The sequence below is a fragment of the Melanerpes formicivorus genome, unplaced genomic scaffold (assembly GCF_026170545.1).
Source record: "Melanerpes formicivorus ecotype bairdi unplaced genomic scaffold, bMelFor1.0.p_v2 SCAF_29, whole genome shotgun sequence".
Taxonomy (NCBI): domain Eukaryota; kingdom Metazoa; phylum Chordata; class Aves; order Piciformes; family Picidae; genus Melanerpes; species Melanerpes formicivorus.
The window spans coordinates 6,359,478-6,386,219 of record NW_027142381.1 but is presented as its reverse complement, the minus strand read 5'-3'; the positions used below and the strand labels follow the sequence as shown (position 1 = coordinate 6,386,219).

Here is a 26,742-nt window from a genome sequence, read left to right as displayed (position 1 = left end):
TTGGGGTCCATCCCAGCAGCCAGACAAACTCTTCCTGAGGTAGACAAGACACTGCTGCTCCTCTTGGTGAGTGACTGTTACGGCTGACCATCAGAAACTCGCCTTCCAGGACAGCTGAAAAGTATAATGGAAGGAGCCAGAGGTAGTCATAGCATCCCAAGGAAAACACAGCAGTTGCAATCTCAGTGATTAAAGCTCATCAGCCAAGGCAGCAGGCAAGAGAGCTGCTGCAGTGACTTGAGGACTCTTATTCCCATGAGACTCACTGTGGTGACACAGGAAGAGATCCTGCCAGATCCTGCCATATCCAGGGACTTTGGCAAGTGACATTGGTCTGTCCCAGGGCCTCCTTACCTCAAAAACAACACACTGCCCACCACGAGGCTCTCAGGGCAGCACTGATGTCCCCACAGACAAGAGGTATTTCAAGGGTAGATGACAAGCCTGCTTTGGGTGCCAGCAGCTGACAGGCTGACCAGCACTGGCCTTGCATTTTCACCACATTTAAAGCAAATCCCCAAAGCTTTCCAGCATTTTCCCCCATCACTCAGTCAACTTCCCACAGACACCAACAAGTTTGGAGACACCCAGGAAGAGCACAGCAGGACAGCCTGTGCAGCTCTGCAGGGCACAGGGGCATTACTTCATTTATGTCATTTCTCTCTGGAATGAATGCTTTGTGTTTGGAATAAAAAAGAAATCATCTGTTTCTTGCAGTGGCTGGAAGCTGGAGGGAGGGAATGGGTGAGCACCAAGGCACCAAGGCAGGCAGCTCACTTCCTTCTGCTTTCAGAGCAGTGTTCATAAATAGGAAAATAATTTGCAGTGCCCTGCTCTGGCAAAAGGAAGCTCACAGATCCCTGATACTTCAGATGATCTTAAAAAGTATAATCCCCTTCTTTTTTTTTTCCTTTTAATAAATGAAAAGTCTGAATGAGCATGCCATTGATCTGACTGCTGGGAACAGCATCTGGAACATCAATCTCTGCCTGAGACTGAAGGAAAGCTCAAAGCAGCCAAGGCTGCCCTTGAACCAGATGCTGCTTGCTCTCACAGAGACGCCTGTGGATCTGTGTGAAAATGATTAAGCAAAATTGCTCCCTCCTTTTTCAACTCTGTAACTCAAATCTGGTTTCTCTTAGAGGGCAGATGCTCATTACAAACCTGCAGCACATCAAAGGGCAGGAAAACCAGAAAGGCAGCCACCCCACCATGCACCAGAGGGCCAGTGCCCAGCATCCTGCCTGACCTGCCTGCACCCACCAGCTCCTCCCTACCCCAAAGCTTTTGGCTCGGGGTAAAGAGCCGAGAGAGAGCCAATGGCCTCTGATCATCTTAGTGACACTGTGAAGGATGCCAACCAGAAGCTATTCCAGCAGCAGCAGCCAGCAGTGATGTGTTTCTGTAGGGAACTCTTACGGTGTCCAGAACCCAACTCCAGTTATGGCAGCCCCACTCACTGGATCTGAGCACCTCTCCAACACTCCTTCCCCTCCCTGCCTGCACCCAGACCCAGCCAGCAGCTCCTTCAGACACTCATTAACCAAATGATAACATTAAGGGAGCATTGTGCAAGGACACCAGAAGCCTCTCAATCATCCATGAGAGGCTGACCAGAGCAGCAGGAGGTTGAGGACTTGCCAAGACAGAGCTGCTCCGGGGCAGGGACAGGAGCTGCTGTACAGCAGAGCAGAACCAGCCCCACTCCCACTCTGTCCCAGCACAGTGACTCCCATACAACATGTAAAGTGAGACCCAATTATGCCATGCACGGCTGCCAGACAGCAACACCTTCTGCTTTACCTCAAACAGGAGTTTTTTCTCATGAACAGGGCCAAATATCAGGGCTCTGACACAACCATTTCCCCTAGCCAAGGCTCTCCCATTTCCAACTCCACAGGCACTTCTGGTAACTCCACTTTCACAAACAGAATTCACTAAATACCTAAAATGTGATGATGCTGTGGTACACCCCCCCACAATGAGCACTGTGCCTTTGCTCCCACAGACACCAGCTCCAAAATCCCACTGCTTCTCAGCAGCACATCCTTCCTCCCAAAACCAGAATATTGCTCAAAGTTTCCTGGAAACTTCTTCCTGCAGATTTGAATCTGGGATGCAGATGAGACATTGCTGTTCTGTGAAAACCTGCACGAAGAATGCTAAATGAAGAACTTGAAATCCCAGAGGCTGAACCCAGACACCACACTGCCTCTCATCCAAAGCCTCCTTCATCCTTGCTTTACTCAAACTCAGTGGGACAGTGCTCAGATCTAAAATTCTTGGGCTTCCAGATCTGCACCGGCGACAGCAAACATCCAGCAGCTCAGGAAGGCTTAGCAGGACGTGACCTAAGGGGCACCAAACCCTGTGCGTTTAATGCCACACCTGAAGCAAACCCCTGTCCTCAGAGGTGAAAGGCAAATGACCGATGAGAGGCCTCATCCCCAGAGCCCTTCTCATTTATTCTAGTTCAAAGCACTCAGAGAGCTCAAAGCAATCATTCACCAGCTCAGATATTTAAGGAGGAGCATGGGGAAGGGTGCCTGAGAAGCAGGAAGCTCGAAGCCAACTTCATCCAAGATGTAAGAGAGGGGGAACACAGCTGGGCTCTTACTTAACAGCTTCTTCCAGGCAGCCCACTGCCTCATCCATCTTAATCTTTGACCACCAAGAGATGAAAACCATTTATCCTCATTCCCTGCTCTTACTGAGAAGTTATATGAAATAAAAGTAAAACTAAAACAAAGATCAATGTTATACCCCCTTCTCAGGCAGTCTCTGCCTGACCTGGACTTTCTCAGCATCCCTTTTATCTAGAGGAATGTTTTGGCTAAGGCTCTGCAGAGGAAAGCCATGTGAGTAAGCCAGTTAAAAACCTGGTACTTTCATGTTTATACAGCCAGCTAAGCAGCACACTACAAAGCCTTTTATTCCAAGCCTCAGTGACAAGCTAGCACTGATATATTGCAGAAATCACCCAGGAATTAGGATGCACAAAGGGAAAACAAACAATTCCCTAGGTGGGAAATAAAGGCTCAGAAACGCAGGACTCAAGGAAGTCTCTACAAAAACCACCCCAAGAATGGGGAGCAAGAAGTTTGTACTAAAAGAGAAGAGCAAAACCAGCTGAAGATGCAGACTCCTTCCCTCTCCCCCCATGTTTTCCAAGAAGTCACCAGGTCCAGAAGTGAAGACAAAGAAATAACAGAATCACAGAATGGGCTGGGTTGGAAGGGGCCTTAAAGATTCCAACCTGCCCACCATGGGCAGGGACACCTTCCACTGAACCTGGCCTTGAATACCTCCAGGGAAGGGACATCCACTCCCGATGCTCCTGATTTGTGCTGCTCCTCAGCAAGCACAGACAAAAATGGGCTGCACCGAGCCCTGCACAAAGGGAATGTGGGAAGTGAGGTGGCTCCCCAGTGCCAAGAACAATCTGCTGTTCCTGAATGAAAAGCAGAAGAGTTCTGTAAGAGAAATTGACATTTCAGAGTCTTTGTGCTGCTCTTCCCCACCATGGAGCAGGCAAGGAGCACGCCCTGGCTCCCCTGAAGACACACGTCTCAGGGATTGCTTGGGGCTGGGCAGCTGGAACAAACACCCAAGCCCAGGGAATTCCCAAGCCTGGAGAAACCAAACTGGAGCCAGCTGGTCTGTAAAGCTGCACCTCTACACACAAACTTTGCTTGTCATCAATTTATGAAGTTCATGGCATTTACTCTGCATGGTGTCTGAAGGTCCGGGTGCCAGGTCCTCGGTGGCAAGTCCTCAGTGGCACTGCTTGCCAGGACACTGCCAAGGGGAGAGATCCTCCTGCAGAGACTCTTCTACAGTGCCCCAATATACAGCAGTGTAAAACTCAGACAAAGTTGGACTGGGTCTTCTCTGCTTTATCTGAGAGGGTTGAGGATCTTCTCTGCCCACAGGGCACAGCTGGAGGCCAAAGGTTAAACACTGCACACGTGTGGCACCTGGGATTACAATTCAAGAGGAGAAAAGCCCTGGTTGGGCAATTTCTTGCTGCTCAGTTTGCTGAAGGGTGTCAGGAAGGTCTGAGCCAGCAGCTCTGCAGAACGCTTCCAGGCTCCGTCTGGCACGCTGGCACCTTGCCCACTCCTCCACTCCAGTGCCAACAGGGACACCCAGACACGCAGGACCTGACTTTGTGAAGACAGTTATGAAGCAGGAGGGAAAGACAGCAAATTCTACAGAGAGGTGCTGCTACAGATAATAGAGAATAACCCTTTCCAAGTCTGCACTTGCTTATGAAAGGAGAGATTCAAAGCTCCAAACCCAGCCCATTTGCAGGAAAATAAGCCCCAGTCCCAGACTCTGCTCTGAATCCCGGGGAGTCGGCAGGCAGCAGATTGTTAAAGCCCCCACAATGCTATTTCAGACCTGCAAGCTGAAATCTCATGCCCCCCTCTTCCCCCTCTGCAGCCCTACAGGAGGGCCACAGGGAAGATTTAGTGAGGGCAGCGCTGGGTTGTTGTGGTTACCTTTCAGCAGATTCAAAAGAATATTACAAGGTATTCCCCAAGGGAGTCCATAAATAGATAGGGGATTAAAACAGAATCCTTTGCTATTCCTAACTGGATAGTACGGCATTTGGACAAGCACTGCCAAAACACAGATTTATGGCAAAGCTGAGAGTTTGCATGGCCAGCATGTGCTCTGAAAACTCTGGATTCCAAGGAATAAAGAAAAGCCTCTTCTAGGATACAGACAGCCCTTCAGTTAGCGAAGCTTCATGCAGATCCAACCCTGCTTTCAGGATTTCTGCCTTCCTCTCCCTCCTCAGACTAAAGGCAGGTTTACACTGACCTTCCTCAACACTGAAAATCAACTGCTTGCAGTGGGTGTTCCTCCCGGTACCCTCATGGCACAGCCTTCGGCTCACTTTGCACTTCCTCGCTACATTATCTACCAGACCAGCTTCAAACTCCTTTACTGACAGTGACCAACATCAAAGAGCAAAGAACTATTAAGAACTGCTGACCAAAGGGAAAAGGACTCTAAAAAGTACAGCTGCGGAGAGCTCCAGGCACCATCGCCACACTGGAGACACCGGGGAGCAGCTCAGAGGATGGTGTGTTAACAACCCAAGTCCAAACAACAACAACAACTTTGCAGAAAGCTCAGTCCTGCCCAAACTAATTTTTGCATTGGATATGCTGAGAAGCACCTGAACAAGAGTCACTGTAGCACAGTGGCTATGAGGGGCTGCCCGCAGCCTGCTGCCTGCCCCAGCAAAGCTGGTTTTCTCCTGGGAAAGCAGCCTCCCTGGATCCCAGCCTCTCCTGGGCAAGACAGGGCAGTCTGGGGAGGCTGAGCTCAGTGTTTTGTTGAAGATGCCAGCATCCACAGTGCCCATGTTGGCAGAAGAGCAGTGGGCAGAGATGCTCATCACCTTCCTGCCAGAAACATGCACCGGCAGGTCGGCAACGGGAGAGCGGCAGCAGAGGAAGCGCTGTGAGGCTGTACTACAAAAGACATTGGGGAAGGGAAATCAAGGGGAGGTCAGGATCAAAAGGATGGTGTCACATCCTGAGAAATTACCTTCTGCTTCAGGAGCCACATCTTAAAACCATGCACAAAAGTGGAAGGGGAACTGGTAGAGGCAGAAAACACAGTGCAAATGTGTGCCAAGAGCAAGCAAATAGAGCTGGAAAGTCAACCCTGTGAAGGCAGATCCATTCCCAGAGGTACCAGGCAGGATTGTTTCCTACTCCATATTCCCCAGGCGTAACTTTAAGTGACTCACTGATGGGGCTGCCACACTCCTCCCTGGGGAGCCTGCATCACAGCTCCACGCAGAGGCACAGATCCTGCCTGCTGCAGTGGTGGATCACAACAGCTGGGCAAAGCAGCAGGGCCAAGGAGGTGCACACTGGGTTACAAAAAGAAATACAAAGCCTTTGACAAAGGGGAAATGCTCCATCCTTACCAAACTGCTGTTACTGGCTACAGGCTCCTTGGGTACTGCCTGCTTGCAGGCAAAACATAAAGCCAAGAATATTTGTTCAAAACCCACAGGCAGACACTGTGATTCCATTAAAAAAAAAACTTAAACAGCACAACTGGCATTAATTCTAAAATCTTCCCACCACTGGGACTGGGATTCAAAACCAGCACTGGGCAGTGAGGCCAAAACACACTCAGAGCAGACGCCTGCAAAAGATTCCAAGGGAAATTAGTTATGTGGGGTTTGTAACGAAAATAAACCAGGATCCAAGGTTTACAAAGGAAAAAAACAACAAAACAGGCAGCTTCCCTAGGAGACACTGCTGCCAGCCCCCTTTGCAGATTCAAGACCTGCCCAGATCCGAGGCTTTCTTGGTTCCCCGTGCTGGTCAGCGTGTGCCGTGAGCTGAAGGGCAAACACAACCCCCCAGCAGGCAGCAGCAGCCTCGTCCCACCCTCAGGGCTGGTAGGGAAGGGGCTGCCTTGCCCCAGTTCATAAACCAGAGCCACACCAGCTCCCAGGCTGGGAAGTCTTTCTATATCAAGGGGGAAGAAAACTCTCCAGCCATCCAGACATCCCTCCCCTGCCACACATGAGCTGCAGGCAGGATGGGACAAGCTCCTGGGCTTTCACTGCTCTGCTGCTCCCATCTCTACTGTCTCCAGTCAAGGCCATGGTGGACCAAAGCTGGATGCCCAAGTGGATTACAGAAAGTCATAGAATAGACTCATAGAATCCTAGAATCAATAAGGTTGGAAAAGACCTCAAAGATTATCAAGTCCTTCCTCTTAAAGTCAGCCTTAGACCAGAAACTTATTTTTTTCCCAAGTAATTTTTTTGTAGCTGACTCACACAGAGCTTCTGCCAGGAATTTCTGTAATTAGTGAATTAGAGCAAGCTTTTGCTTGTGCATGCCTGACAACATCTGCTGATTTAAGTGAGCTGTGCTCAAAACCTTGCCCAGTGCTGGAAGAGCACGGCTGAGTGCAGCCCCTCCTCCCAGCAGCACGGCTGACAGGGCTCTTCATGCCAGGCTGGTACAAAACAGACTGCTCCTCCTGCAGAGAGCTTTGCAGCTCCTAATCCCTGTGCTGAGGGGAAGGAGATAAGCTGGTACAAAGTCCAAAGGGTGCTGCAGAAGGGAGAGGGATACTAGCTGCCTCTCAACTTTGCAAGCCTCTTGCTGGAGCATCCCTGTGACAGCATCCACAGCTATGTGCCTCCCCATCAAGCTGCATAGCTGCAAAGCTGTTGTGCGTCACATCTTCCTTAGAGACAGACAACAGCAGAGAGTTCCACAAAACCACAGGAAAAACGATTTCCTCAGCCTCTGCCTTCGAGGGACACAGGAGCTATTTGGCAAGTGAGGCTCCAACACACCACAGCGGTGTCCAACCTAAAGATCAAATGCAACCCAAGTGCAGGTAAGCCAAAAGCAGACATTTGGTGTCAGCAGTCTCAACTCATGGTCCCACTTGGGTGATCCATACCCCTCCCATTTTCTGCTGGAGGTCAGAAATGTAAACGAACTCCCACCTTTAGGATACAGCTGTTTGACCTCCTCCTTGCAAGGCTTGCTGCAGAGCAATGCCTGTGCCCTCCACACACAACTCCTCACTCCCCCGCTCCTGTAATTTAGACCACATTACATCTGAAGGGCTGTGTTAAGAAAATACAAGAGTTGCCAAGCCCTGAAAAGCCAGGATGTGCTGGAAAGAAGGGGTTTCTGCAGCTTTAATCTGGTCAGCTCACATAGGGTCTTTACAACACAGCCACATACCAGGAGTGCACACAGTCCTGACGTGGTCAGAACCAAGAATAGAAGACGCTCAACAAGTGAGGAATTATTCAGTCATGGGTTTTGACTGGTGTTCATGTGCAGCACTCAGGCCTTTTCACTTCACGCTTTTCCTGTGCTGCTCCAAGGCAAGAAATGAAGGCGTTCTGCCACTGCAGGCAGAGAGAGAGCTCCAAGGAGCCTGAATTTATTTTCATCAAATCCTAGAGAGCTGCCTTCACAACACCTCCGCCTCGCAGCCAAAGAAAAGAGGCCCAGAGCAGCTCTGGGCATCCAGTCCCAGAATCAGCCCACAGCTCCCTCTTTAAAAAGCAAATAGCACCGAGCAGCATTTCACATGTTTGCTGTACAGCTTCCCCTGAGATCATCTGCAGCAGGAGCACTTGGCTCTTCTGCAGCTCAGCCCTCAGCCTGGGGACCCAGGAACTGGAGTCCCTCGCCGTGCATGAAAAGCCGTTTACCTGGCGCCATACGCGAGCCCTGCGGCAGAAGCACAGCAGGAATCCCAGCTCCTTAACCACTGCTATTTTTCCATGATTTGCCTCACTCCCTTCCCTGCAAATCCTCCACCAGGCAGGGCAGAGGTCCTACACACGCTACTCCATCCATCCTTCCTTCACTGGGTCACCTCAAGGAGTGAGGGCAGCGCTGCCACGGCAAAAGCCATATGGGATCCTGTAATTAGAAACTGCCTCGTAACACATACAGAGGCCTGAATGGAGGTTGCAAATGAGATGCACATTTCTTGTTCCATTTTACTGCTTTTTTTCTTCTCCCCCTTTTTTTTATTTTCCCCCTCTTCTCCTGCCCTCCCTCTTATTTGGCTTTGGCTGCATTTCAGATTAAGCTCCTAATAAGGGCTGGAGTTGGACGAGATTTTTTAGCCCATCAGATTGCAGCCTTCCAAGCCATTGAAATGAGATTCAAGCTGAACTTGAATTTTCAATAGTTTGGCCTAAAGGCAAGGGTGTTAACAACAGACCTGCCAACACCTTCTCTATGAGAAATGTCTGAAAACATGTCTGCACATCAAATGCTGCTCAGGCTCTGCTAGACAAAAGCCACAAAGCTAACATCCCCAATCCGCCACTAACTTGCTTGGCTGGTTTACTCCTGTCAGTAAGGCTCACACATTTTCTCTGAAAATCCAGCAAACCTCTAGGTTCTCTCCAGGAAAATGAGGTTTTCCCCCCAACAACCCTAAAAAGTGTTGTAGTTCAATCACAGAGACAAGAGATAAGGAAGGGCAGGTAAATGAAGTAGACTCATAGGAAGCAGATATACACCAGGTCACCCAACACAAGACCTCACCAGCATTGAAGACACTGCACCAACATGTGTGGAAAGCAATCAGCAGTCTGTCCTGTAGCCAGCTCCTCCTACAAAGAGCAGAAAGCTACACTTGGGATGTCTTTTCTGTCCTGAGCATATTCAGCCTGAATCCTAAAAGCAAGGAAGATCTGATAAAATGGCAACACATCCCCAGTGCCAGAGGGAGGAGAGGGGATGGCTGCAGGAAGCTCATGGTGGGTTTCCTCTCCTGTCTCACCCCTCTTGGTAACTGCATCTCACATTGAGCCCAGCAACCAGCAAACACAGAACCTGCATGGGCTCCAACTTGGCAGAGTCCAAATCAACTCAATTTTGAAGCTGCCTTTGCCCCATGACTTTTTTTTTTTTTCAGCTAAATTTCTGACTTCAGCAGGAAAAATGCCAGGCTATGAGTCTCAGAAGTCCTTAGGCCACTCCTGCCTAAATGTACAAACCTAAAGCACACCACATAGCCGAGCCTCTCACCTTCAGATAGCAGCTTTGGGGCATATAACCAAGACCTCTGCCAGTATCTTGAACAGACTTTGATTGAGGCTTCTTCACATTTTGAAGAGTATTTTATTGAGGGCACAAATGTTTCAGTTTCCCTGCCACTAAAAATCTTTCCTATTTCACATTTCTAGTGTGGTGGGTCTGAAGAGCAGCCATGGGTGCCTACTTCTGCCAGTGCAGAAGGGCAGTGCAGGGCAGACTCTCCCCTGCCTTTGATAACAAACCATAGAGGAAAGGAACAATGATTTCTTGAACTGCATCCAAGGAAAAGGAACCCTGCTAGACTGGCTGGCAGGGCATCAACAGTAAGGGAAATTTCAGCTTTCAAAGAATAAAAATGAAAAGACAGAAGGAGGGAGTGGGGAGAAGCTGAGGTGATGCTGGTCCTAGGGACTGTTTTACAAACTCCTGCTTTTGTCCTATGAAATGAAATCCTCTGTAGCAAAATCACCTGGCTCCAACCTCTTTTGGTAAGTGAAGCATAAAAAGAATGGAAAAGAGCTCATACCTGAGCAGAAGTCTGGATTGGATAGGCTGTGACAGGCAGGAGAGTGGAGGGCCAGCAGCCAAACCACTGGGATTTTGCTCTTTTCTTCCAGTGGCTGCTGTGGGATCACTAAACCCCACAAGCAAACAAGGCTCTTCCAACACAACAGGCAGCACTGGCAGAGCCTCTGCTCACTGTGAGGGGAAGGAGGGCAAGGCAGGGAGAAGAGCATGGCAGTGGCTGCAAAAAGGTCTGGACTTGATTAAAGCTGATTTTCTTTAGTGAGGTTTAGTTAAGCTAAGGGGAAAACCCTGCAGTGTCCTTCAGTGGCTCTTAACAGGGAAGCCAGAGTGAGACTGCTCCTTCACATGATGAGCTGAACCACAGGGTCTGCAGTGCAGCACACACTGCTCCCACCAGCATCCATTTCTCTGCTGGTAACTGCTTTCAGCAGCAGAAACGTGTGAGTGAATGGCAGCTCCCAACTTTGACATCAGAAGGTGTCTGGCAGCTCTGTGCCAGCGTGATGTCCCCTCCAGGGAAAACACATGCTGGTTTGTGTAGCTTGAAGCTCTGAATGAAGCAAGTTAGCAACAGTGGAGAAAAACAGAACAAAATGGCAAGAGAAGTGATTGCCCAAGCCCTCCTGAGGCAGAGGTTTCCTCTGCTGCCTCTGTGGCATAGCATCTAATTTGCTCAGCTATAAAACAAGTTTAATTTCCTTTTGCAAGGTTCATTCTCATCATTGCTCTGGAGATGAGCTCATGTACCAACCCCCCCTGTGTCACCAGTGGGCTCTGTTTGGCCTTCAGCCACTGCAAGGCTGATACAATTAATCAAGTGCAAATAAAAGAGCAGGCACCACTTGCCCCTGCCCCTTGTATGTGTGTCTCTAAGTGGCTGTAGGTGGACACAGGTGGCACAGGTACAGCACCATCCTGTACATGAGCTGCTTGGCACCACCTGCACTGGCCACAGAGCTGGGAGCAAACCCCCTCAGGATGGTGACTCACATTCACACACCGATGCCCTTTCAGTGCCGGCATGCGCACCAGGCTGGCTTATCCTCGGGGCCAGCAAATGCAGGCACAGAGCAGCAAAGGCAGGACTCAATCTGTAACTGCACTAATTGCTGCAGTAATTAAAAAGTAGGAGACCAAGCTAAATACCCCAAGTCTGAGCATCAGCAAAGAACTGTGCTTTTTCCCAGGAACACCACTCTCACAGATTATTTCCCCTACCAAGAGCCACCTCCATGGGCCTGGACAACTGTTTGAGCAGATGAGAAGGAAGAAAAAAAATGTCAGGAATTTTTCTTTTCAATAGATTAGACCTTATTTTCTCTTCAGTCTGGCAGGATGAAAAGCCCTTTCTAGTGAGCAATTGAGTTTTCCCCACATCAGACACGAGCTGGCACGTTCTGAGCCTTCGGTATTTCAATCCCAATTAAGTACAACAGTAATTGCTGCACCTAAGGGTTTCTCAGCTCCTTAAGAGGAAACACTTCATACATACACAGATTTTCCTAGATTTACCACCAGATACTCTTAGACATGGATGGAGGGATGAATCACAACTTCAAATTCTGGCAACCAACACTGCCGCTCTCTGGCACAGAAACCCTAAAAATCCCCCATCTCCAGCCCTGATGTCATCTGCAAACAGCCAGGGGATTTATGTCCTGTGGGGCCCTCCTGTGTGCTGCAACTCCTTCACTGCTGGGGGTGCAGGGGTGAGGAAGGGTTCATCCCTGAGCCCAGCAGGTCTCCGCCACGGAAGCAGCTGGGTAACAGGATTTGTTCTGGATAATCCCAGCTCCGGCTGTTGGGAGCCAGGAGGAGGAAGCAGCAGAAATGCACTCAGCCAGCAATGGCAGCCAGCACAGGTAACTGGCTTTTCCAGGATTTATTCTCCCCCAGCCACATGCCAAGTGCAAATCACATCTCCAGTTTTAAACAGCAAGAAATAAAAGCAGCAGAATGAAGGCAGAAAGGAGGCAGGAGGGCTCTGGGCACTGGCATCAGGGAGATGGGTTTGCCACTATGCACAGGCAGGTGTCAACCCCAAGCTTTCAGCATGCTAAAGCACTGGTTTAACACACCAAGCCATCCCAGTCAGTCAGTCTGGGACAGCAAGCAAACCCACCTGACAAACTGCTGCCCATTTGCTTTGGCTGTCCCTCCTGCGATCAGGCCATCACACCCCACCTGCAGGAGCTTGGCCAGAATGAATGCTTTTGCATAAAGGTGAAGTTCTCAAATCTCAGAGCAGCACATCTGCACACTACAGGGATGGACCTCTACCTGCTGCTGAGATGTGCAGCTGCAGGGAAGTCAAACATGGCCAGGGCAGAAGCAGCCACACGGGCAAAACTAAGGAGCAGCCACTGGCAGAGAAGAGCTCTGCAAGGTTGTGGACACACAAAGTGCACACACAGCCATGGTGGAGATCTCTGCTTGTCTTCCCCTTGCAGATCCCAAACCTCTGTGCCTGCAAGGCAGGAGGCAGCCTGGCTTGTCACTGCCCACAAGGCAGCCACCCTCTCTCCATGGTGTGAGGAGGATTTTCCTTAGATAACCAACTGTAGGGCAAGGATCATCTCTTTCTTGTGTGGTTGTCTGAACAGGACCCACCCAGCAGAACAGACCCTGAGCCACAGGCAGGGCTGCAAGCTCTGCCTGAGGTTATTATTTTAATAATTAGAGGGATGGCCACATGAGAGGTGGTTATTTGGTGGCCTCTCAACCTAGAGAGTGACTGGGGTTTATGCAGAGAACTCCACTTTTTCATCTGTGAAGACTGCAGCAAACCCTCATGGAGATGAACATCAAAAAGAGGACGCTGGATGTGGCCCAACCCAGGGCAGCCACTCAGTCAGCCTGAGCCAAAAAGCAACATAAAACATGCAGGGTTCACAGGGCGTTTCATTTTTAAAATAGAGCAAGCTCTGGAAGCTTCCTGGGATTCAAAGCCAGGCTATGTGCAGCAAAGTGACTTTCCAGGCAAGGCTCTGCTCCCAGATCCAGCTTGCTCCCTGTGCCTCTCTCCCTCCTTCCCTTCCCTCCCTCTCTCCCTTCCTCCCCACACCTCTCCCTGCTACTCCCACACTATCCTTCTGCCAGACAGCTCTTCAAAGGCTCTCTCCAACCTCCCATATCACCATCTTGCCACCTCAAGGGCCCTGCAGCTAGCAGGACATGCCCACAGGGGAAGGCAGGGACAGCCACCTACCCTTTTGCTTCACAAGGTGGTGATTAACTTGCTTGAAAACTGCCTCTCTAGGCAAAAACCCATCCTGGGAATGACCAGGGCGACAGACATCAACTTTGTTTGTGCATCACCTAAGTGATAAACACCTTCTGCCAAGTGGGGCCCTGGATGGTCCTGTCACACACCAATTCATTCATCATTCAGGAGAGGCTGTGAATGAATGCAGACGGAGGTGGACAAAGGAATTAAACCATTCTACTTGGATCCTCACAGGTAAATAAAATCTAAGATGTACCAGATCTAATGAGGAAAAAAGTGAGAGACTTCTAAAGAGTCAAGAAATCTCATTTAGCAGTCAGCTCTCCAGGCATTTAGCAGGAAAGTAGAAAACTGAAGACAGAGAGCACCCAAGCATGCAGCAAGCCAGGGTCTGGCAAGAGGAGAGGGAGGCACAGAGGGCATCGCTGTGCTGGGAGGCAGGAACACACACAGGGCACTCCTTTCTTGTCTGTCAAGAAAGTATTGCAATAGAGGTAGCCTGCAGGTCTTTGAAGACAAGGGGGAGGCACAATTGCTGGTAGAGTAGCCCACAGCTTTTCCCATCCCTTTAGAAAAGAAAGGAGTCAAAGCTGCACCATACGTTAGCACTTAAGCAGCCCCTGCCCTCAGTTTCCCACCATCTGCACTGCTCTCTGAAAACTCCCCTACTCATTTATTTATTGCTGTGTGTCTGCCAAAATCAAAGACCTACACATCAGTAATCTTGGTGGGAGGCATCCAGCTGCTCCAACCCATTGTAGGAATAAAACGTTCTGTGTGCGAACATGCGCTGAGAAAAGCGAACAGCAAATCTTCCTGTGGAAAACTTCCCATGCTTTCAGATTAACAGATCAAGCTGTGGGCATTAAAAGACCTTTCCCCTTCTGTATCTGTGAAATCCAGCACTCAGGACACAAAAATGGGTCTCTTCTAACCCTGGAACGAAGCGATTTCAGAAGCGTGCGGCACGGCGGCGGCGGCAGCAGCGGGGGGCAGTGGCTGTGGTGGATGTGGTGGCAGGCAGGGAAGCTCAGCACAACCCAGGGCTCAGGTTCAGACGGTGCACTGGGCTGGTGAAACAGGGTTGACCCTGGGAGACTGGGACCACGAAAATACCAGCAGTGGCAGAACCCTCTCATGATCACTCACCCGGCTCCCAGCCTCCTCTCATGGCAGTTTCCCTGCCTGTGGGATGAAGGCAGCAGGACTCCCCTATATGCAGCCATTTGCATGGCTCCAGAGCACAGGGATGTGCTCATTAGAAGCAGCTTGTAATGTAACAGTGATTCCATCTCTGCCTTATTGCCACAAACCAGAATCCAAAGGGGAGCACTCTAAAAAATTAGCTTGCAGACTCATCAGCCTCTCAGAAGGAAATAAGCACAGCTCCCTGTCCTCTTAAAACACCAGCTATCAGTTGATAAAGGTGCATTCCTGCAAACTAAACAGCCAGGCAGTACTTGCAAGGCAGGATTTGTAGCCTGGTGCCCTTCAATTCACTCCAAGAGTGACAGAACAGTAGCTGGAGAAAAAAATAAACAGCATTTCTAAAGTCCTGGTGATCTGCCTGATGCCAAAATCCCACCAGACCCAAGCACATGTGCAAGGAGCGCTGTGCTGCTGTCACCCAAGCCCCAGGCTGCTTTTTAAGGGATCCCTCAGTGGGGCTGAGGGCATCTGCACGCTCCTGGATTCACCCACTTCACATGAGCTCAAGCAGTCACTCAAAGGAGGTTTCATTTGCTTCACAGCTCCGACAGCAGATCTGGAAATTGTCCTCTCCCTCACACAGCTTGGCTCATTTGAAACCAGTTTTACCTTTGCTGTTGAACTCCTGGTTGAGCTGAAGTCTTCTTACTCCTGCACACAACAGCAACAGCCAAGCAAAGAGAGGACAGCAAGGGGTTGGGCAAGTGGCTGCCGGGCTGCAAACAACAGCACAGCCCACGTCCGAAGCTCTCCACACACACCTCCAGCCCAGCAGGCAACCTTTTAACTAGCAGCAAGCAGGAGGGGATGGAGCTGAGATGCCTGGCAACGCTAATAAAATCACTGTGTTTCTCCTGGATTTTTTGGGAGAGGCAGAATAATCCTTTTGAACTCTCAAAGTGGGGGAGAACCAACATCTGTTCAGACCCAACTGCTTGGGCCTGACTGGTTTAGCTCCAGCTTTCTCCCGACGGGTGGGAAAGGTCTTTAGCTTTTATTCAGAAGCACTGCCCTTACACAGAGCCTTTCAGCAGAGGCTTGCAGAGCACCTTACAGACATTTAATTAAAACTTACAGCCCACCCCAGTGAGGAAGGGATTATAACAGGGCCCCCAGCTCACCAGCACAAGCATCTCTTTCTCCTGTACGACCGAGGTGGTGTTTGGCCTCAGCTGCTAGAGCACAGCAGTCTCAGGCTTAGAGGAGCCATCAGAGCAAAGGGGAGCAACTGGGAGCGCACTCCAGCAGGATGGGCAGGCAGGGGCTGCTCTCCACCGACCAAGGCACAGCAAGCAGAGAGGTTCAGACTGTGACAGACATAAACCTACAGTTTGCTACCCTTTTACAGCTGCAATACTACACATCTCCAAGGCATGGCATTACTGGAGACCACCAGTCATCCCCCTAACAGCCCTGGGAGCTTGATAAAATGAAAACCCACTCTTTTTTATTTCTTCCCCTGCTTACCTATGGAGTGAGACTTTTGCTGGTTGAATTAGATCTGTTTAAACAAAAGTTAAGTTCAGACATCTGCCTTTGCACAGTGTCAGCCACAAGAAATGAGCTAACATCCAGATGCAGTGGCATGTCAGGATTAGCCCAGGCTGGGGCAGGAATGCTTCCATGTATGGAAAAATATTGGAGCAGTGAAACCATAAGCTTGGAGCAGAGCAAAGCGAGAGGCCCTGTCAATGAAGCTGCAGGCTCAGGTTTAGAGGATTTAGCAGCTCGGATCCGCCGTAAGATCCCTGGCACATATTACAATAAATTTCACACCTTTTCCAAAAGGGACTCCCACAGTAAAGCTGGGAGCTGTGAGGGTGAGATCCTACACCCGGCTGTTTGCTCTGGACGTGGGCCTCAGACCACTGGGTACCATTAACGCCCCCAGGCTGGGCACAGGCTCGGGCGTGAGGTTCTGGTGAGCGGAAGGCTGCTGCTCGCACTCGCCTGCCTGCCCATCCTTCGGTGGCTGCCTTCTGCACAGCAGGATTTACAGAAGCCAGCTGGGAGCTGGCAGGCAGGATAAAGCGGTGGCAGTTCAGAAGGGGCCGGGGAGCCGGCGCCTGCGCTGCCAACGCCGTGCCAAGGGCAGCCGCTGCCCAGGCACGGGGTGAGAGCCGGCGCGGGATCCTCCACCACCGGCCCGGCACAAATCAAGAGGGCTCATTTGTCAGCATCCCGAGTTAATGCTAATGAAGTAATGGCTATGACTTCATCTCTCCACTGGGAATCTCTTGGGAACGAGGGAGAACTAGAATTTCTCTCTCTGTGGTGCTCACACAGTTGCAATTCGTTTCAGTTGCCTTCTGCTCTCTTCTGCAAACATTACCTAATTCTCACCCAGATTCTTAAATCCTTGGCACTGAAACAGAAAACAATGCTCCCTCTCAGCTGTCAAAGCCCAGCCTGGCAGAGATCCCTCCCAGCAGGATCTGATTCCTTCTGCCGGCTGTCACACCCTCCCCAGGGGCCAGCCACACCAAGCCCCCGGCTCACATCTGAGGATGCCATTTTTCATACCTCAGACATGAAATAAAGAGCTGGTAACTCTCATCAAATTCATTTTAAATAGAGCCCTTTGCACCTTTTCTCCATTAAAGTATTTTCAAGTCAGGTTGGATTTAGCCACGCTTGCAAAGACAGACAAAACGTTGCTGGAGGACTCTGGAGTTTCTCTCTCTGGCCAGGCAAGACAGCTTCAACTGCTGCAGATCTTCACGGACACAAAACACACAGCAACATCTCACACTACCCTGTCTTCCTGGAGAGCCTGTAGAGTCTTGCCCCCAGCAGCACTGGGTAGCCCCACTGCCTTCTTTATTACAAGTCTTCAGCTTCCAGGTTTGCTCTGCCCCACTTTGCTTCGCTGCAGCCCTGCTCAAGACCCCCTCCTCCATTCCTGATCTGGGCACCTATTGCTTGAAGTGCATCCTTTACAGAGCAGATTCTCCCCAGCGTTCAGGCTCTGTGCCCAGTGTCCACCTCCTCCCTAAGGCAGGGAGCCAGTACCCCCAGGCTGCCCCGAGCCTGCTCAGGGGTTCTCATTGCTTTGTTTGAAAGCCAGAGGGGCTCGCAGGGCTCCAAGCAGAGGGCTGAGCCGATTGCAGCAGCTCACCTAATGCCCTGATGCAACTGAAGCAGTCACCCGCGAATTCTTTACATATTAAATTGCTGGTTGTGATTGTTGGTGGTGTTGAAAGACAGACGTGAGAGTATGCAGAAACCATTCCTGCATCCTTTTAGTCCCACCCTTCCACTAATTGTGTGTGCCCTAAGCCAAGCAACACACTGCATTTTCTGTGGAGGACAGATGATGAAAATGTGACCAGCTATCGTACAAGACACTCAGGCTGTAATCTCAAATACTTGGATAATTCACTTTCCCATGAGAGAATTTAATCTGTTTGCTTACTTGTCAACTCATCCCGCTCCCAGTTTCTCCACTGGCTGTGCCGTTACTTTACAACCTACAGATTTAACTCGTGCCTCATTTATTTGTTTTTTTTGTATGCAGAGAAGCAGCAGTCCCGGGCAGCACGGAGGAAGCTGCCCTACAGAGGAACATCAAGGCAGCGTGGGGGGAAATCCCTCTCCCCAGCTGAACACGCCCCCAGCCAGGGCTCCAACCCTGGGAAAGGGAGGGGAAATGAATGCGCACAAAGCCCAGGTTGTAACGAATCCAAGCGCCCTCCCCGCGCTGGCATGACTCCCCCCCTTTCCTCAGCGTTATTATCTGGAGATGGCATGAGCACAAAGTGATCTGTCTAGAAAAATGTTTCAAATCTATTGTGCATTAGGCTGCGATGTGCCATGGACCCGCTTTAGAGAACGCATGCAGCTCTAAAGTCGTGATTATTCAGTCCTCAAACCAGCCTGAAAGCTCAGGAGTCAGCTTGTTATTTGCTGAAAGCGGGGGGCCTGAAATTATCCGTGAACAGTTCAAAGCTGCAGTTAATTCAACATCTCCACTTTCAAAAGCACCAAAATCACAGATTCCTGCAGCGTGTAAGCTTTTTAAAAATGACAAACTACTAACTGTCAAATCAAAGCAGCAAACAGAAATCCACATGGCTGATAAGACAAATAGTTGCATTTTAAAGAGTAATTAAATATCACTTTGGAATATTTTGCTTGGAACTTGTTTCCCTGATAAAAAAAAATGAGGAGGGGAAGGAGGAGGAGGAAGCACTCCACACGCACCACCGAGCTTCTCACCAGGCAAATGTTCAGGCAAATGCTGCTCAAACTTGTTTGCTAGAATTCAGAGTTCAGCCTGCTCTGTCACAGCCTCCTCCTCCCTCTCAGTTTCCCTCTATCTCCCCACATTCACACTGAAACTCCAGCAATAAGGGGGCTGACAAACGCTGCGTTGAATCCGGCTTGTTGTTGAGGCTGAGGGTGCGTGGGGCTGGGGCGAGAATCCCCCTGGTCTGATCACCAAGACATGCAATATTTTCTGACTCAACTCAGATTAAAACCATACCCCAACTTCTATGCTGGGAGTGTTGCTGAAAAAAGCAGGAATGCAAAACAGAGAGCTCTACCCAGATGCAATTGAGAAGTGAAACCCTACCCCAGCCGCATGAGCTAACCCTACCATAGGCTCCTTTCAGACATCAAAACTATGTCCATGAGAAAGGACCAGAAAACTCCAAGTTCAAACCTCCCTGGACTCTCTCAAAACCTATACCTGCCAACAATGAGCTCACAATAAATTTCACTCAAACTTTTTCAGTATAAGAAGGTACAAAAGGATCGTTCTGAGTATTGTTGTTTGAGCAGTGTGTGGACCTGGCACTTAGGGACATGGTTTAGTATTGACCCTTCAGTGCTGGGTCGAGGGTTGGACTGGATGAGCTTTGAGGACTCTTCCAACAGGATGTTTTCTGTGATTCTGCACACTAAACTGTTAGCAAACCACTTGAAGAAGCCACCAGTCAAAGGCAGTGCAAACCTGACATCAGGTTTTGGGACAGGACTTGTGGAGCCCAGTCCAAAACCCGACTGTGTCATCAGCAAAAGCTTCCCCTGCTTCACCCCACCACAGAGCCAAGAGGATTCAATAACAGATGAATGTCCAAGGACTTTCAGAGCAGACCCTCAAGCAGGCAATTACCAACTGAAGGATGCAATAAACAGCACAGCAGATGACACATGAGCAAGACTTAAGATATTAAAGGGCTCAGGCAGGCCACAGTTTAGCTAACACTGAGACATCCAACTTCCAAGGACACCAGGGATGTTTTCACAACTCTTGCAGGACCCAGACTTGCTGTCTACTGAAAGCAGCGAATGCTGACGGGGGCTTTCACTGAGGGATTAGGGTCCTGGCATGAGAGGGGACTGGTAATTGCACGGAGGGTCACTGCAAAACTGTACAAACCATACTCAAACAATTTGGAAAGGCAACATCAACAAGAAGAACTAACAAATGTTTTGGCTTCGATGTCGTCCGTGCAACGTGGAAACACTGCACAGCTTACTCCTCGGTCAGAGCTGAAGTTCACTGCTGTACTTCTCCAAAATCACTGAGGAAAATGCTCCATTGCTTTGCACTCTCTTTTGTAAGGCTGTTACGTGGCTCAGCTCCCGAAGGAATGCGCTTTTGGAGAAGAACTGAGCACTGACTGCTTTAAAAAGTAAAGCTGCTCTTTGCTTAGCTCTGCAACCTGAGAGTAACAAATGGAATTGTCAACCATGCATTTTTAAATGAACGTTTTCATTTCAACATCTGGATTAAGATGCCACAATGAAAAACAGCACACAGGCTTCCCTCTGCTCCTTTCATACATCTCCCATTCTTATGTTTCAGAACCAACGAGTTTCAAAGCAAACAAAGAATCAGTTGGTGCTGCTAATGCTTTGCTTCTTACTCAATAGCCTTATGTCATGAAAAAAAAAACCCTATTTCTCAAATCTGCATCTCCATGAGCCAAAGATTTCATATACATTCCCACCCCAGAAACACAGAGTCAGGACTCCAGCTGAAAGTGATTACCTAGATATTTTTATATGATGAAACTCCAAAGCTGCTTCAAGTGATTTACAAAATTTTCTGTTAGACAAATCCCACATCTGTGCTGACTGCTTGCCTCCCAGATCTCAGCAGATGGCTATTTCAGACAGGAAAGTTACCAGTCCCTGAAAATCAGAGCATAACTTAAGCCTTAATCAAGGCTTTGAGGGCTTTAAAAAATAAGTAAAATGTGTACAGTCCAATTTGATGCCATTCCTACCTCCTCTCCACCATTTCTTGCACAAACTCTACCTTGGTGTCTTATTAGGAGAGGCTCCCACAATATTTTTAAGCAGAGAGAAAGAAAATGCCCTGTTCTTGGGAAGGTGGGAGGGCACAGAAAACATAAGTAAAACAAATATATAAGTAGGTAAATAGGTACAAACAAGCAAGAGGTTTGTCATAGTTTGCCACCAACCTTAAGCTCTCTCTTTGTGGTGCTGAGGAAGATTTGCTTCCAGCACAGAAGGGGTGGTCTGTCCACATCCAGCTCGCATCACCAACCATAGCTCTCAGGCAAACCAACCCCAAAACTACCAGCTTGCTCCTTTCCTCCTCCTTAGGCTGAGAGGGGGAGACAGAACAGGCTTCCTCACACGCTGACAAAAGATCATTTGTCTCTGCCACACAACTCAGCAAAAGACACACTTCATGGGAACATGGGAGAAAATACATCGAGGAGGACATACAAATCCAACTTTCAAGATAAAGGAAAACCACTCTGTCCCAACCCAAGAACATTTACCAGCATGAGCAAAGAGAGCTCCTCAAACTGCGTTCAGATAGTTTACTGAATAATCACAGAAACATAACCAACATGGTCTGCATTTATTTAAAACCAGAACAGAAGTATTTCAGCTCCACTGGAAAGGGATTTGCCTGCCCAAGAAGAATCTAGGCAACACGCAAAGAGACACAGAAATACAGTGGAAACCAAACACAAAACAAGAGGCAAAGCACAGACCCTGCACTGCTGTGAGGATGCACCAAGTAAGAATCATTAGAAAAGCCAAGATTAAAAAGAATGAGGAAGACAATCAGGCCAAGTAAGCAACACACAAAAACAAATGCAAAGGCAAGTGAACAACAGCAAAGGCAAATCGATTCTCTCCCAGCGCAGCCCTGCTTGCAGCCTTTTCTCCTCCAGCACCTCAACCCTCCACTCTCCCACTCCTACATGGACCCATGTACTCCTACTCAAAGGAGATTGTGGCCAATTTGTAATTTTTTTTCAGCAGAAGTGACCAAGATCATAGAATCATTTTGGCTGGAAAAGACCTTCAGCAACACAGTACTGCAGGGCAGCACACTCCTGCTCTCCTCCAAGAGTCTGGGAGCCAAAAGCCCTTGAAGAGCACCCCAAATGCACCCTGACTGTAAGCGGACCCTGCAGTAAGGATGGTCCAGAGCTCACCAGAAGTCTGGAATCCTCCCGACAGCAGGGAGGGTGCTGCCCCATCGCGAGCACCGGCACGTAGACAGATGGGGGCTGTTTACGTTACTGAGGTTCTCAGTAGCAATCGGGAATTAAAGCTGTTATTAAATCAACCCTCCAGAACTTGAGCAGATGTTCCTGCAAACAGTTAACAACAGGGTGATGTTAAACCAAAACCCCAAACGAAACAAAGAGACGGAGCAACATCTCTCCTCCATGTTCTGCTCAGAAACGCCAGGCATTATCAGGAGATAAAGCAGCCTACGGACAGTGATGCATTGCTACCTGAATCTGGGGCCGAACAGCTTAACTGAGGGATGTGTATCACGAGTTAAAGGCCTCCAATCTCATTCAGCACATTACCATTTTGTTCTTGGAAAACCAAACCGACCAACCAAACAAAAAAACACAACCCCAATAATCTGGCTGTGGCTCAGACAGAGGCATAATACCATCCTCCTCATTAATCAAAGGCTTTTCCCATGTCCAGATGTTTGCTGGCTTGTACTGCTCTCTTTCATTACTGGTTTGGGGTCAGAAATTGCTGTATGCTGAAGTTACTCAGATTCAGCTGGTTGATGCAAGACACAGAGGCTGTCATGTCCTTGGTAACTGCAGCCCCGGCATTATGGAGTCGCTGAGGCATTCAACCAAGAGTGGCTGTTTTCCTTGACAATTCATGCTATCCCCACTAACAACCACGACAATGAGATGCCATTTTACTTTTAGGACTGTGAGAATTTTCCTGCCAGCCCCGAAAAGAGCCTGGTGTTTAAGACCTATCAACATTTGATGCCTGAGGTTTGGAAGAAGGAGCAACGTGAAACAAAGCAGGTAACACTGAAGACAATGCACACGGCGATGAATGTTTCAGCAGATCAGGAGGGCAACAGTCGTATTATTCAGCAATTCTGAGACACAAAAGTGATGCTACAGCCAGTATAGGGCAGGAAACCATCTCTCTCCAAAGCTTTCAGGACCTCAGCAGATAAAGTAACGAACCCACAGTGGGAAGCGTTGGCTGGAAGAGACCTCTGGAGATTTCTGAGCCCTGCAGCCACAAACACAAGACGGGGCCAGATAGCTTCACCCAGCCAAGCCCTGAAACCTCCAAGAACTGAGGCTCTGCAGGCTCCAGAGCCTGAGAGCTGAGTGATAGAGCTCAGCTCCCTGCCCCACGTCCCAGCCTCTCGCTTTATCATCTCTACTCTGTATCTATAATATCCCTTTCTTCTCATAAATCTATATAATTCTCTGGAGTTTGTCTCACATCGGGTTTAGGAGCAGCCTTTAGTGGAAAGGAAGCATAACTCAAGAGGACTGCCTACATTTTTCTAATGCTTTTGTTTTTAAACAAACCAAGCCTGCGAGGTACTGAACATATGCTAGACATCCCCCGCTCTGGCTGGCATGCTCCTGAAAAACAGAAAGTTTGTGCTTTTCTGGCGAGTCAGGTCATTAGCCTGCCTATTGAAAAGTCAGCCTATTCTACAAGGAAACCTCTAACTGCCCGAACTGCAGGTTATAAATCTCCTGTTTAGAAATCCGATCCCCTGACATAATCGCCCTTATAACTTACAAATAGGTTCTCTGTTATCCGTAGATTAAGCTTCCTCCACAGCCACATCACATCTGCTTAGTTTTGAAAATATACAGCACAAGCTTCAATTACTTTACACTCTGCACAAAAATAATCCCCAATTTAACCTAGGGCTTCTTGGAATAAGAGTTTAAGACCCCATAATCTTTTTTATTTCATGTTTTCTTCCCATCTAATAGATGGAAGTACCGGCCAGCTTGCAAAATTAATGCCACCTTCCACTTCCATGGCTTCCAAAGATGTAACTATGTCACAGGGGAATTTTTTTACAGCAAACATCACAAGCAAAAGTCCTGTCACCTAAACAATCTGAAACGCTCTGTAGGGAAGTGGCCAGCCACTAATTGGAACCACAATCCTTGCACATCACTGTAGGAAGAGGGTTTGGTTTTGAAGAAAACAGAATTAAGCAGTAATTTCTCTGAAGGGTGAAGCTTCTGTTGCAACTCCCCTTGTTGCTGAAACTGATCCCAGCCCCTGACCACTCTTGCATGCTCCCAGTTAGAAATGTCTGGACGTCAAAGGAGGAAACTGGGGGCCTTCAGCATCATCATCCAGGTGCGCAGCATTAAAACACATGTGAGCTTTTGCAAAGCTGGGGCTTAGTGACAAAAACTTGCAGCAACCAAGGGGAAAAGGCCAATCCCGGTGTCAAAGCAGCCAGGACTCTTCTCAGCAGTGGGGACATCACACAGCACAGTCAGACAACAGCCAACTTCCCCTTAAACGACTCCTCTACCTAAGCAACAGTGCGAAGTGCCAACAGAGGAGGGCTCGGAGACCCGTTCAGAAGAACTCATCCCTCTCATCCCAACCCAGCCTCACAGCACCTGATCACAGCGGGTGCCGAGGGGGCTCAGCCACCCCAGGACCCAACGATAGTGGCGTTACCCCAAGCCCCACTGAAGCGGAGAACGCACCTCACTGAGGCAGCTCTCAGTACCTGCCTGCTCCTTTCAGACCGCAATCACTAGCCGGAAAGCCGTTTAGAAATGGCTCTGTGGAACACCATCTTTTTAATTCTTACTCAATATATTCCAGAGATTAGATTTGTAAAGGATTTTGTGGTTGTTTGGTTGGTTGTTTTAACTACCACCGTCGTGAGCCGGTTGGGGTCTGGAAGCGCAGCCTTTGCCTTGCAGCCCCTCACAGCCTGCCCTGTCTGGGTTTTAACAGAGTGCTTTTTGTTTCAAATCTGTCTTTCAGATCCAACTCTTCAGATGAGGGACCGTAACTTGTAGAGTACCGAACCCACCAGCTGCTGAAGGAGGTGAATAAGGACAGCTATGGAACGCCATCCCACAAACTCGCCCGGCAGCGTTGCCAGCAGCTCCCAGACTAGCTGAGCTCCAACTCGCTCCTCAACCTCCCAAAGCCCTCCCGCGGCTGGTGGAGACGGTGGCTCCTTTCTGTGTGCAAGCCCACGGGACCCGGTCGGCTGCCCACACCGCGGCCTGTTCTCCCTAGTCTGCTTGCAGCCGGCCAAGTGCCACCGTGCTCCCGGTTCGGAGCAGCGACGTCTCACACGCCTGCCGCCCCGCTCCGCCGAGGAACACGTCGAGGACCGAACGACCGCGACCCCACGCCGGGATTTCCCCACCTCGTCCCCGACCCGTAGAAGACGCAGCCTGCGAGGTTTCCCAGGCGGGAACCGGAGAAGCCGGGCGAGGCGGCGTCGCCCCATGAGACGGCAACCGACAGTTCTCCCCCACCTTCCCCCCCTCTCCGGTTTCCCCCGGGAACTTTCTGGAAGGTGCCCATCCCGTGGGACCCGCCCCGGCAGCGCTGGGGGTAGCCCGGCCGGGCCCCTCCGTCCCCAGACAAAGCCCAGGGCGCGCCCCCCCGCCCGGCCCTGGCCCCGCCGGTCCTCGGTCTCACCTTGCGGTGCTTGTCGGCGAAGGGCAGCGCCAGCCAGGGCATGGCCCGCACCGCCTCCTGCCACTGCTGCTGCTCCTGCTCCGCCGACACGAAGACGATCTCGAGGCGCTGCCCGCCGCCCGCCGCCGCCTCCCCTCTAAAGCGCCCGTAGAAAGCGGCCAGGCTGGAGCCGAGCTGCGCGCAGGGGCCGCCGAGGCTACAACCGAAGTAAAGCCCCACCAACGAGACCCCGCGGGCGGCTAACGCCGACACGGCCACCTCCTCCCCGTCCGCCGCCACCAGCACCTCGCCCAGCACCTCCGACAGGGCGTCCGCCATCCCGCCCCGCTTTGCTACCGGCTCCGTTCCGCAGCCGCCGCAGCCCGCGCACGGCCGAGCCCAGCCCAGCCCCGCCCCGCCAGGGGGCGCTGCCGCGCCGCGCGGTCCCGTGCCCGCCCCTCGCCTCCAGCCCAGCCCGGCCCGGCCCCCTCCGCTCCGCTCCGCTCCCCGCCGGTGCGGCCCGGGACGCTCCGCACAGACCTCCGGCCCTCCTCCTCCGCGGCTCTCCATGCGTTGGGTGGGTCAGTCCAGATTCAGGGTCGGGTTAGGCAGCGGCAAGGTTGTAGATAACCCCCTGGCATCAGCCCCTGCTCAGGCCTCAGCGTCTGTCTGCGCCCGGGGAGATGGGAGGGAGGCATGGCCGATGTCCCCCGCAAAAGGAGCAGCCGGGGCGGGTACACTCCCTGCTGTCTCGCTGCTAGGAGTTGGTCAGTGCTGGCGGCAAGCGGCTTGCTCGCCTTCGCTCTGAGTCACCCATCCTGCAAATCCTGCCGGAGCCCCTGTTCCCATGTAAATGCCCTCACCCACCCGAGACACCCATCCGGGACACCCACCTGCCCTGTAAATCCCACCCTGCAGAAAGAGGCTCAGGGGAGACCTTCTGCTTCTCTACAACTCCCTGAAAGGAGGTTGCAGCCAGGCAGGAGGCAGTCTCTTCTGGCAATTAACAACCAATAAGACAATAGGAAACAGCTTCAAGTTGTGACAGGGACAGTTGAGGTTGGACGTTAAGAAAACACTCTACTCTGAAAGGGTTGTCAAGCCCTGGAACAGGCTACCCTGCAAAGCGTTGGAGTCTCCCTACCCGGAAAGGCTTAAAAGATGCGTAGATGTGGTGCTGAGCGACATGGTTTAGTGGTGACCTGGCGCTATTGAACCTGATCCTCTTAAAAGTCTTTTCCAACCTAAATGATTCTGTGATTCTATCACTTCCAGCTGTCCCCATGTGTCAAC

At 50.3% G+C, this 26,742-nt stretch overlaps 1 protein-coding gene across 3 annotated transcripts in view; it reads right to left on the bottom strand.

The window, feature by feature from the left end:
* Window positions 1-26,034, bottom strand: part of NXN (nucleoredoxin) — a 52,596-nt gene extending 26,562 nt beyond the window's left edge. Inside the window, exon 1 of one of the 3 annotated variants that reach the window (XM_068154760.1) lies at window positions 25,990-26,034. In XM_068154760.1, the coding sequence (XP_068010861.1) occupies window positions 25,990-26,019 (30 nt within the window). In that variant the 5' untranslated portion in view covers window positions 26,020-26,034. Of the gene's footprint in view, window positions 1-25,192; window positions 25,292-25,470; window positions 25,854-25,989 lie in introns of those variants that run through there. The other 2 variants (XM_068154758.1, XM_068154759.1) reach the window with 2 other exon arrangements.
* Between the last annotated feature and the right edge of the window lie 708 nt (window positions 26,035-26,742).